Source organism: Orycteropus afer, unplaced genomic scaffold (assembly GCF_000298275.1).
Source record: "Orycteropus afer afer isolate SDZICR_OR568_19922 unplaced genomic scaffold, OryAfe1.0 scaffold00133, whole genome shotgun sequence".
NCBI lineage: Eukaryota > Metazoa > Chordata > Mammalia > Tubulidentata > Orycteropodidae > Orycteropus > Orycteropus afer.
The window spans coordinates 1,359,212-1,372,077 of NW_006921720.1; the positions used below are offsets into that span (position 1 = coordinate 1,359,212).

The 12,866-nt window shown below is 36.5% G+C and overlaps 1 protein-coding gene across 1 annotated transcript in view; it reads left to right on the forward strand.

The window, feature by feature from the left end:
* Positions 1 to 12,866, forward strand: part of ADGRB3 (adhesion G protein-coupled receptor B3) — a 1,013,812-nt gene that overhangs the window by 957,566 nt on the left and 43,380 nt on the right. The window contains exons 25-26 of the mRNA XM_007945182.1: positions 9,725 to 9,820; positions 11,562 to 11,601. Of these exons, the coding sequence (XP_007943373.1) occupies positions 9,725 to 9,820; positions 11,562 to 11,601 (136 nt within the window). The remainder of the gene's footprint in view (positions 1 to 9,724; positions 9,821 to 11,561; positions 11,602 to 12,866) is intronic.

A 12,866-nucleotide genomic window follows, 5' to 3' on the forward strand; every position in this document is an offset into this window, starting at 1 on the left:
ATATATATATATATATATGTCTATATATATATATGTCTATTTCTAATGTACTTTTTACATACCCTGGCTTAATTTAGTGAGCTTTAATCCTTAACAATTTTCTCAATATGAATTCAAAAGGCTTTACGCTTATTTATTTTTGCAATATCCCTGTGATGGGTGAGTATACTTAGGGGAGGAATAGAACCTTGAGGTTTAGGAAAGAGTAAAGAAATTAAGTACTATAACTGACATTTTGTATGTGATATTTGTTGTTGTTGTTGTTATGTGCCGTCAAGTCGGACCCTACTGATAGCAACCCTTCCTTGGGTTTCTGAGACAGTATCACTAAGGAAGTAGATTGCTCAACCTTCCTTCCGAGGAGTGGCTGGTAGGTTTGAACCACCAGCCTTCTGGTTAGCAGTCACATGCCTTAGACAATAAACTACCAGAGCTCCTGTGTGCTTTCACTAGGAGCTCTGGTGGCTTAGTGGGTAAGGCATTTGCCTGCTAATCACAGAGTTGATGGTTCAAACCCACCAGCTGCTCCATGGGAGGAAGATGAGGTGATCTATTTACATAAAGATTTACAGCCTGGGAAACCCAGTGGAGGTCATTATGAGTCACAATTGACTCGATGGCTCCATGGCAGTGGATTTGCTTTTAGTAGTTTCAATTTTAAAAGTAAAATCATCCCAAATGAGGAGATAGAGAGGAATAATCGCTCTGGTAATGTCAACTCAGTTACATTCCACACTTAAGTCAAGAAGTAAAGTCATTATTGGCATAACAATTTGTTGTGACCTACAGAGCTGACATCTTAATATTTGAATTTCATAAAATTTGTACTCTTGAAAATATACTTTCTTCTTCTGGAGTACCTTTCTCTTTTGAAATACTTTCATAAATGCCCCTGTAAAAAGAGAATATAAAAACAGAGTCAGAACGAAAGAAAAAAAAAATTAAACCATCTGATTTATCACACATTTCTTTCACCAACTAAATGTAATCTTGGATACTAATATATGTAACACCTAATAAGTTAGAATCTAATGGAAAAAATACAGCTTTTGTTTTCCTTTTTTGCATCTTTTGTTGATTAGCCTTCATTTGAATTAAGCAGATAACAGCATATATTATTTACTATTCTCCACATTGCTATGGAAATTCAAGCTACACAAGAGTTATGAAACCTTTGAAATAGTTACTGTTGCTAGGAAACCACTTTCTTAGTGCCTGCACACTCTTCTCATCTCTGTCTCTGGCTATAGCCTGGCTCTGAGACAGTCTTACAGCTTGTTGTCAGAGGGGGAGAGTAACAAGATTAGATAGAAAATAAGCTGCAATAAAACCTTTCACTAAATGAAAGGAAAAGGAAAAGTGCTTAAATGGATAATTTTGTTCTATCAGTGTGTGAGAATCCTGGGGCTGTTTTTTAGCGTCAGAGAGCTAGCAGGACCAGGCGGCTCTTCTTTTTCCCAAGCACTGGCAGGAGGTCTAGGCTGCACCAGATGAGGTCCCAAAAATCTTTATCCAAATCTAGGAAGTGGTTTTGTAGCAAAATGCTCAAAATAAGCATAAGCATTATGTTTGCTTTCTCTTTCTTTTTTCTTTTCCCCTTTCTTCCTTCCTCTCTTCCCTCCTCCCTCCTTCTCTCCCTCCCTCCCTTCTTCCCTCCCTCCCTTCCTCTCTTCCTTCCTTGCTTTCTCCCATTCCCTCTATCCTTTTGCTTTTTTGCTAGTCTTTTATTTAGTCCCATTATTTCCATAATAAAAGCAGATAAACAAAAATGATTTATAAACACATCACAGTGGATAAACAAAGCAGGCACACATCTTTACCTATTTTCTTATTTAGTGCTGCTGTAATACAGATACCAGAAGTGAATAACTTTAAAGAACAGAAGTTTCTCACAATTCTGAGGCTTCAAGTCCAGAAATGAGTCTCAGCTGTGTCAATTCCTTTTTTTTTTTTTTTTTGTCAGTAGCCCTGGGGAATCCTTGGTTCCTTGGATTGTACGGGATCCTTATCCGGCATCTGCCATCCTCAGTTTGTGCTCCTGTGTTTCCATATCTAGGCTGTTCTTTATATAACTTGGAAGTGATTAGATTTAGGATTTACCCTACACTGGTTATATTATTGAAGCCGATTATAGGTGGTTCAGTCATAAAATTGAGAACCAGGTGCAATTCCCAGTTAATATACCTCATACAGAGCTACCCTCTGTGGAGGCTTGCATGTGACTATGATGCTAAAGAGGTTTTAGCAGAGTTTCTAGACTATGAGAATAGGAAGAAAGCCCTGACAATCTCTACAAAAATCAACCAATGAAAATCCTACAGATCCCAATTGTCCAACCCACAACCAATCATGGGGATGGTACAGGATGGGGCAGCCTTGCATTCCATTGCACATAGGGTCGCCATGAATTTGAGGCTGACTTACTGCAGCTAACAGCAACATTAGATTACATCCACAGGCATTGAGCTTAGGATTCCAACACATATCAGTTCAATATCGGACACCTGTGTTATCTAAAAATCAATATTCCCCCTCAAATAAATCATTTTAAATTAAATAAATAAAGCCAATAGTGAAATAACTAGCCAGTAAATTTTTGAAAGGGCAGCAGTACATGTAATAAAGTTCAGATAGAGAGCTGCATGAACCTAAAAGCCTGACTTTTACAGGGAAATTAGGTTTGACTCATTAGTTCGGAAGGACACATTTGTTCCCTTTCTTAATGAATGGGCAGGAGTTTCAATTGTTGTTTGAAGATGAAGGAATGGATGATAGGAGACTTCAGAATGTCATGGAGTCCTGAGGGAAAATGATTTGGAGGATTAAAGTAGTAATAGTTTCAGGTACAGGAAAAAGGGCATATGGTTTTCATGGACCTGAGCATATAGTAGAGAGTTTGACTCCTCTGGGGCCACAGGAGCACATCAAAGGCATAAAGTAAATAATGTTATCAGGGATACTAGAGGTTTTTGTTTGTTAATTTTAACTCCCATTTGCAGCATTGAGGGAAAGATTGTATGGACAATATTTGAGGCATAGCATGATTAAGTGGTGCCTCAGAGCTTCCTAGTTAGAGTGTTCCATGGTTGGAAGAAGCTACACTGAGTGGTGTTATGAGAAAAGTTAAATCAATTTTGAAAAGTGAGTGGCCCTGGGTGGCAAGGATCAGGGTACTGAAGCTAACACTTTTAGCTTGCTCTGAAGGTCGTTGTGAATAGACAAGGATTTAGGGGGAGGAGGGTGGGTTGCTAAGAGAGTTGTCTTTGTCAGACTGAATTGTATGTTCAAAAATAAATACATTTAAATTGTTTTTTATTTGTTTTGTTTTGAATAAGGTAAGATGTATATCTTGAAGTGGTACAATGGCTAGCAGTACAGCAGCAAAGCTGGATATTATCAGAACAAAAATGGGAAGCACAAGACTGCCTTTAAATAAGCACATGAGACATGACATAGTCAAAAAGAGGATATGCTCATAATCCTATGCACTTTTCCCCAGAAAACACCAACTCACTTCTTCCAATAGCCATCCCATTTTTTAAGCTTGGAAATATAAATTCTACTTTTCCTTCCAGCTTGGGCTTTTCTGCCTTAAGCTTAATTGAACTATATGATGAATATTTGCATCCATCACTCTTAACTTGTACATATGGTTCACTAAATCCATGTAGAAACGAAGGGGTTAACAAGAATATCAAATGATATGAGGAAGATGGCATCAGTGACCAAGTTCAGACAAGGAGAGTTCATCACCGAGATCAGCAAACCGCAGTGGTCTGCTGGGCAGCAGCCAGCTTTAGCCTGCTGTTACCCCAAATCCCTCTGCTCAAGCCTCATACTGCCCTTCCACTTATCACCTCTCTAAGGAGCAATGCAGTTACTTGTAGGCCAGAGTCAGGTGGAGTACCCAGCCACAGACATACAGATGGGAAAGTCCCACAGAAATCAGGGCTCCTGCTCCTTGAAAAATTGTTCAGCTGGTAACTGAAAGTTGAAAATAACTGTAATAAAAGTTTAAAATTAAACTACAGTCATTACTTCTTATTTCTTCTATTTTAGTTACATCATAAAAGGTAGCAGATTGTGGCATAGCAGCTTCTGACAAGTTTGGGAACAATTGCTTTGGTTCAGTCCTCTATTTAAACTGTCTTATTCTTTGTTCAGCAAGGCCATGAAAGGAGGAAGCAGTGTGTTGTGATGGGAGGACTAGCTTTCATGTCAAGTGACCTGGTTCCATTCTCAGCTTTGCCACCTTTTATGGTTATGATCTTGAGCAAGTTCCTATGCTTTGCAAGCTTCAAGTTCCTCATCTTTGACACTAGGATAATGTCTGGGATATAATTTCCTTTCTTATTTGCTTGCTGAAGAAATGCAGCTACATTTTATGCAGATCATTGATGTGAAATGTAGTCTAGGGAAATTTATGTGACATCCAAAACTCTGATACAAGACCCAGTAATTTGAGGGTAAAAGGTTACACCCATTTCAGAGATTAAATGATACATTTATTAGTTATTAAAGGATTCCTATAGGAAGAAAATTTGAGACTGAAGATCATAATTGTCCTTTGTTCTATAACAAATGACAAACTTTCACTTTTTTGTTTATTTCTTTTTGCCATCAAAGAAGTCAGATAATATTTTAATAATGTGAAGCCATTTGTGTTGCTTATGTCAATTGGCATAATACACATGGAATTGGGAACAGTCTTACTCATTTGCAAAATGATTAAATTATATAAAATTTAATATCATTAAAATGAGCTAAGATATATGCTCAAATAGGAAACAATAATAGGCATGAGATTCAGAATGGAGTGGGAGAATGGCTAGAAGTACGGCAAAAACACTGGGTATTATCCAACCATGTAAGAAAACCCCTCCCTAAAACGAACAATCTCAAATAATTACAACCATGTACCTTCTTTTCTTGGCTTATAGTCAGCCTCTGGAATAGGAAGTCAAAAATAACTAGAGGCAAAACTGTCTCTTAAAAGGTGAAGATTTGAGGCCTGAGCTGTTCCGGAGCTAAATACAGAGCCCATTTCAAACTGTGCAGCTCTTCCCTGTAAGGTTTTTCTAAATTGCAACGCTGCCAAACAATGGTTGGTGCTCTTCCCCAGCTATCTCTAAATCTGGCACCGGCTCTCACAGTGAGTCTGCCAACTGCTTTCTGAGAAAGGACCAAGGGAGAAGCTCTCTGCTCAGCACTGCTGTGAGGAACTGCATCACACTCTCCCTGGGGAAGAGACAGGAGCCAGACACATCCCTGCAGACCTCTTTGAACTCATGTCTCATCCAAGAATCTGTCCACAATAAAAGGGGTCATTTTTTCAGTAATTTTTAGAGCAGCCCTCAGTAGGATCCAGTTAGGACAATGTAGGTGGTGCTTCACTGAATACTTTCAGAGGGCAATCCTGATAGTTTACTGTTTTCACCTCCCCTTATTTTCAAAGATAATCTCTTGCCATTCTCTATTATTATTATTATTATTATTATTATTATTTTAACTTCATAATTCAGCTTTCCTAAAGTTCCCCAAATACTCCAAGACTATTTGCACATTGTGTCTTTGCTATTCAACCAGGTATATTTTAAACTCCTGTCTGGTCAATAGCTTGCTGTCAGTTAATGTAGAAAATCTTGTGTAGATTACTATAGTGTGTTTGTTTTTTTTAATATATATAAAAGAAGAAAATTTCAAGTCTGAATTTGAACTGTGCTACAATTTATAATAAAGATTTGATTATTCTAATGAGTTTTATCTAAAACTTGTCTTACTGGTCTTAAGTAAGTTTAGAAAAATGCAAATTTTGAAAGAATGCAGAGTTATGAGGGTTTTAATTTCTAAAAATAATCTTAAAATTAAATTGAATATTACTTAAAATGCAACTTATTCTCCACAAACAGTAAATCAACTTAAAGAGCTTTAATAATAAGTATTTGAATTGCTTTGACAATTATTTTCTGTCAATCTTAATCACAAGGGAAGAAAAGCATCAAGACTATTGCCCAGCATTGTAAAAAATGACTATTGGCAGAGAAGACTTTCCTTTCAGAATAAGATAACCGGGTCTGTTGTTGTCATCAGGTGCTGTCAAGTCGGCTCTGGCGCATAGCGACCCTGTGCACAGCAGAATAAAGCAGTGCCCCGTCCTGTGCCATCCTCACAATCATTGCCATGCTTCAGGCCGTTGTTGCAGCCATTGTGTCAATCCATCTCAGTGAGGGTCTTCCCCTTTTTCACTGACCTTCTGCTTTACCAAGCATGACATCCTTCTCCAGGGACTGGTCCCTTCTGATGACATGACCAAAGTACAGGAGGTGAAGTTTGGCCATTCTTGCTCCTAAGGAGCATTCCAGCTGTACTTCTTTTTGCTTAGTTTTGTTTTTTATGCTTTCTCCTTGTCTAGGATTAACATCCTTACAGACTTGCTTAAAAAAAAAAAAAAAACAGTTATTCTCTATTTGTCGTTATTATGTGCCGTTGAGTTGGATCTGACTCATAGCGACCCCTCCTTGGGTTTCCGAGGCAGTATCACTATGAAAGTAGATTGCCCCATCTTCCTTCCGAGGAGTGGCTGGTGGGTTTGAACCGCCAGACTTCTGGTTAGCAGTCAAGTGCCTTAGGCACTACACTACCAGAGCTCCCTATTCTCTATTAGGACAACTCATATTGGTTCACCGAAAATAAAACTCTATGTTTGCCTAACAGAAAATTCAATTGATTATCTAAATGATTCCAAATAGCTGCAGATACATTTTCTAGGTACTGTCTTGAGAAGGCATGTACATATGAAACTTAGTCTAATCATTTTTCCCTGGCAATATTGGATGAATATTTAAATGCAATTCATCTAGATTGCCCCTATGCATTTTAAAGATTTTTTAAATAATCAGATGGAACCATTTGGAATCAAGTTGAACTTCTGCTGCAAATCCATCTAAATTAAAAGCATCAGAGGCACTAAAATTGTCATAGAATTTAATACTTAAGTTATGGCATGTATATGGCTATTAAAATGACCTTGAGTTTACTGGAGAATTTTTATGCTTTTCTGTTTTATATTTCTTCTAAAATGCATTGACTGATTCATGAAGCTGACATCATTCTTCAGGGTAGAAATGCCCTTAATCTATTATATTTGAGAGTTTGGTGGTTCACAGTATTGATTGTGTGTGTGTGAGAGTGTGTGTTCTGAAAAGACTAGATCTCTATCTCCTTCAAGCAATCAGATAGTGGACTTTGAAGAGAAACTTGCAGAGGTTGCCTTTCCATATTTCATTATCAGCCAAAAATATCCTTGACAGCTATGCTTTGAAGGCCTGAAAATAGGGTGTACGTAGTGAGGACCAGTTAAATTAATGCCTGACACTACCAAGTGCCACCTTTCTTATTGTATATATGCTAGTATTTAGAAATAGATTTTAAGGGAAAAAAAAAAAAAACTTCATGTGACGAGCTCCCAGGAGTGAACATTTCTAACATATTATTTATCTTCCTTTACAAATGTGTTACTTTAAAACTTACATGTAGAAAATTAGCATGTACTTATTTCTCTGTCATTGGTTCTTGTTATGTTTTTCTAAAAGTAGATATACTTTCTTAGTGTTTCCCTGATACATATTTCTACAGAATTGAAAAAGTGATGATCTAGCAAACACTATACTCATAAGTAATGTCTCCTTATTAGTGAGTCACTTTATAACCACGAGCTAAGATTTCTTAGTCTAAAAGGAGGAGTCTGAAAGCATTCACATAAGACTGTGACTTTGTCCTAGTAGTGTCTTCTTCACAGGGAGAATCTGGATGACTTAGTTCTAAATATTTATCCAGTTTTTCAGAAAAGGTGGTCAGACTAGGTTGCACTGACTCTGTATTTTTACTGAAGTGTTTGGAAGAGGAAATAGGAAATTATCTTGGTGGGGTATGTCAGGAAACTCCTCATTTTTTTTTTTTTTCTGAAGGAAATACTCGAGTTAGAAATAATTAGAATCATAAAGCAAACCAGAGAACATTCAGTCCATCTACCTACTCCTTTATTTCATAGCTATGGGATTAAAACCTGAAGTGGAGAAATGGAGTGAACAAAGGTCTTAATAGTGGCTTGATTACTCAGCACTCTGTGGTGGTGACTAAACTCCATGCCACTCTCCAAATTCTGCAATTTGGGTAAGAGGCTACTAATGACTATGAAATGGGTGAGAGAACAAGGAGAAAGCTGTGAACAACTCAGTAGACTCAGTTTTCTTCTGTTTTGTTTTTCTGGCCAACATATCTACTATGCAGATCTTACATCAAAATAGTGATGGGATATTTTATAGCAATGCTATATATCAAAAGTAAATATCATTACGTTTACCTTAGTAGTCTCTAGAATAAAGCTTCAGTAAAATAGGGGAAATGCAACATAATCCATGCTTTTTTAAAACTTTGTTTTTATTGTGGTAATTGTGTAGATAACAGAAATCTTCCCATTTCTACAGTCTTCACATATATAACATTAATTACATTCATCATGCTGTTCAACACTAACTACTATGCTTTTTTTAACCCAATAAAACAGATTACAAAAAATGAAAAGGGATATATCAATAAAACACGACAGAAATACAAGGTATTAGTAAAATGATATGCCATGAACTCAGGACAAGTACCTACTCATGAAGAGGTCCCTCAGCAGCTTCTTAGGAGCCTAATGAGCCACAGAAAGCAGAAAGAAACATATAGATGTTGAGGCATCCTATGATCAGAATACCTATCTGTTGCTTGGTGTGTTTACTAATCAGCTATTTATGTTTATTGACTTGATTGATAATAAAGGAAGTATTCTTCAACACTTCCTCGTGACATGATTGTTCTTTACTCAGAATCCAATTGTGAGTGGATTGTAAGAAAATTTGGCTTTGCTAAGTGACCTTATTTTTCCAAAACAATCAGCCAAAAATAGAACTACCTGTTTCAATTTTGTTTTTCCTTTTATTTCGTTTTTACATCAGGTACATTGCCCTGAAGGGAGACAAAAGAGAGTCTCTCGTAAGATCTCTTACATGAGACAGAAAAGAAAAATCCCAGATCTATTCCAGTTAAAAGATCATAGAGTAATATCATTTATCACAATATTTAAAACTGTTGGAAAGATTACGCTGTACCAAATAGTAAATCCTTCGTGAAAGATACACATATTGTTTGTAACAGTGGAAATAAAGCTGCCTTCTGGCTGGAATTATTAGTGTTGAGCCAGATATAGCTATTTTGATAGCTGAGGAGTTCCCAGCACTCCCCTGTATAGATTATGGCAAGTGATAAATTTCCTTGGCATAAAATCCAGGTATACTAGCATTTGAAGTAAGAAGTAAACCAAATGGGCAGTAGAGCATAAAAGCAATACAGTAAACCCTTTTGCATAGTTGATTGCCAATATAGACAATATTTAGTCATTACCAAAAGAAGCCCTAGTAGTGCAGTGGTTAAAGCACTCGGCTGAGATCTAAAAGGTCAGTGGTTTGAACACACTAGCCGCTCTGCAGGGGAAAGATGTGACAGTCTGCTTCTGCAAACATTATAGCCTGGGAAACCATATGGGGCTGTTCTCTGTGCTATATGGTCACTATGTGTCAGAATCTACTTGACAGCAACAAATTTGTTTTTTTTTTTTTTTTTGGTTAGTAATTATTAAGGGAGAAGATAATTAATGTTTGTGTTTTGCTTTTTTCTGCCATAGGTTCAGGATGCATTTAGATGCCGACTGAGAAATTGTCAGGATCCAATAAATGCTGATTCTTCAAGCTCTTTTCCAAATGGTCATGCTCAAATCATGGTGAGCTTTTATTTTTCATTTGACTGTTAATTAAGTCATGTTTTCTCAAGAAAATAAATACTTATACTTAATAGGAAAATAGTGCTAGAGTCTTGTTTTGAGTAATGTTGGCTTTAGTTCATCAACAGACCTAAAAACTCTGATACAGATCAGTATTCTGTCTAGGTTGCTTGGAGTCCAGAATCTGTTACTGCTTCTCTGAGATTTTGAGTGTGGGGTCCTATGTAGCAGGGTATTTTCATCCTTGCATAGAATTAGGGATAACAATTTGTCTATAAGATCATATTTTCACAGCTCAAACAACTATGATCCTGAACTTCTAGTTTTAGAACAGTGTTTCTCAGCTTTGGTTGCACATAAGAATCATTGGGAGAACCAATTAAATTAGAATCTTGGGGGCTGAAGCCAGGCATCAGTGTTTCCAATGTGCAGCTCAAGATGACAACCATTGCCCTAAAGAACAAGAGGTAATCACCCTTCCAGTGATAGGTCAGTTATTGTGCATGAATTCTGACTATTGCTATAATTAAGGTGTATTTAGGCTTAACTACTTAATATGTTTTAGAAATTAGATGAAATTTAAGTTATATGTCGTTAAAAGTAGGTTTAGATTGCCGAGTATTTTGTTTGTTTGTTTTTTATAAGATATTTAATTTATTATAATTTTTGTGGGGACTAAGAAAACATAATAGACTAACTGGTACATTAGGAAGACTTAAGCAGGAAAATCAGTTCCTTGATGAAAAGCAAACAGATAAATACTGAAATCTCTAATTTAAAATAATCATAGAAAAGGATTTATGATTAAAGCATCTCTGATTAAAATGGTCTAATTTAATTTTATTATTTTTTAAAATAAAATTATTTGTTTAAATAAAACTTAGGGAAATGTGAGGATACAATTGAACTCTAGCTGGTTCTGGGATGTAGTGTTATTAGTATCATTTGATTGATTAGTAATAGTATTATTTAACCTGACTAGCATTATTTAACAGATTCAGGTAATTCTCAGTTTTTAATTCCTAAATTTGAAAGCCTTTTGTCACAAATGAGTGAAAATGTGTCATTAGAAATGTCTAGTTTGACTATTGGGAGCTCTGGTGGCATAGTGCCTAAGGCATTTGACTACTAACCAGAAGGCTGGTGGTTTAAACCCACCAGCCACTCCTCAGAAGGAACATTGGGGGATCTGCTTCCGTAGTGATACTGCCTCAGAAACCCAAGGAGGGTTTGCTATGAGTTGGATCCAACTCCACAGCAGTGAGTTTGTTTTTTGTTTGTTTGAGTTTGGCTTTTAAGGGTTTGAAAAATCTGTGTCATACAACAATACATAACAAGCAATATATTCAGATTGAATGTTTCAAATAATACAAGTTACATAAAGACATTTATTTAAGTATACTTATAATACTACCCATTCTGAACTTTTTATTATGGTTTAGGGAATTGACTCAAATTTCTTTTTTTTTTTTTTTAATGTATGGTGATCAGTCTGAAGATGACACTGGGCATATTGCTTTATTAAAATTATATGCTATATTTCCATCTATGCAACATTTTACTTCTAGAAAATAGTCTTCAAAAAAGGAGTCTGATTACTCCTTGAGAAAATTCCTTTGCACAAAGCAGTACACTGGTATTGCCTCGTCAGATATCTGTAAACTTTGGATAATCTGGTTAGTAAAGTCACTTGAGATCTACATTAAATGATGGTTCTGTATCTTATTATTTCTTGTTACAGACAGACTTTGAAAAGGATGTAGACATTGCTTGTCGATCAGGTAAGAATGTTTTGATTATGAAAATGTGATCGTTAGGGATGTTAAATAATTTCTAAAGATTTTAGTTTTAAAGAAAATGCTGTGGTTTACACATCATATATTCATGTGGAAGGATAAATAGAATCAGTTCGACTCATTGTACAAATAGACATATAGGTGAGTGAGTGTGCATATGTGTGTAAAGAGAGAAAAATTGAGAGAAAGTAAGTGAAAGAGAGAGAACGAGACCGATTAAATGGGAGCACCATGGCAGCAGTAAATAAAGCACTGACTTGGAGAAAAAAGACTTCCACTCCACTGATTCCTGGCTGTTGGGTAAAAGCCCAGTCAATTTAGCCATTTTGTGGCTCCGTTTTATCATCTATAGATGTTTTAAGGATAAAATATCTGTGGATGTATATTAGTGTTGTTATACTGTCAGAGGGGAAGAGGGGAAGAGGGGAGACAGGAGACCATGGAACACAACCTGTCTCAGAGAGCTAGAGTCCCTCATGGTTGTCTATCAGCCTAAAGCTAAACCCTCACCAAAGCAGATGGCTCAAGAGTTTTAAAGGGCACTATGAATTTCATTTTTTGGTTTATTCCATTTGTTGGAAAATTGCTCCTTTATGTTGGAGCAAAACATATCTCATTTTACCTTTTACTCATTGGTCCTGGTGCTGCCTTCTAGAACAAGAGAGGATATCTGCTTCATACTTAAGAAGACAGTTCTCCAAATATTTGAAAGCATTTATCATATAGCTCAACCAAGTCTTTTCTCCAGCCAGCACAAATTCATCATTCATTCCTTGTCCTCCTAGGCATAGTGCCTCAAGTAGACTTCAATTTGTCAATAATTTTAAATTATGGTGCCCAAATGTTTAAACATTTGTCCAGCATTTATCTGGTTAGTAAAAGTCCAATATGCATCACAGTTGGCTCTTATATTAATACTATTTACGTTTGCAACTGATTTCATGACAGCTATTATGGACTAGCTGTCATTGATCTTGTGGTCAAGTAATTACAACTTTTTGTAGGAGCTGTCAAGGCTTTCCCAGTCAATAATTACCAGTATATGTATAAAGGCACTGTTGTCGAGTCGGATCTGACTCATAGCGACCCCTCCTTGGGTTTCCAAGACAGTATCACTATGGAAGTAGATTGCCCAGTCTTCCTTCCAAGGAATGACTGGTGGGTTTGAACCGCCAGCCTTCTGGTTAGCAGTCAGATGCCTTAGGCACTACACCACCAAAGCTCCTAGTATTTATATATATATATATATA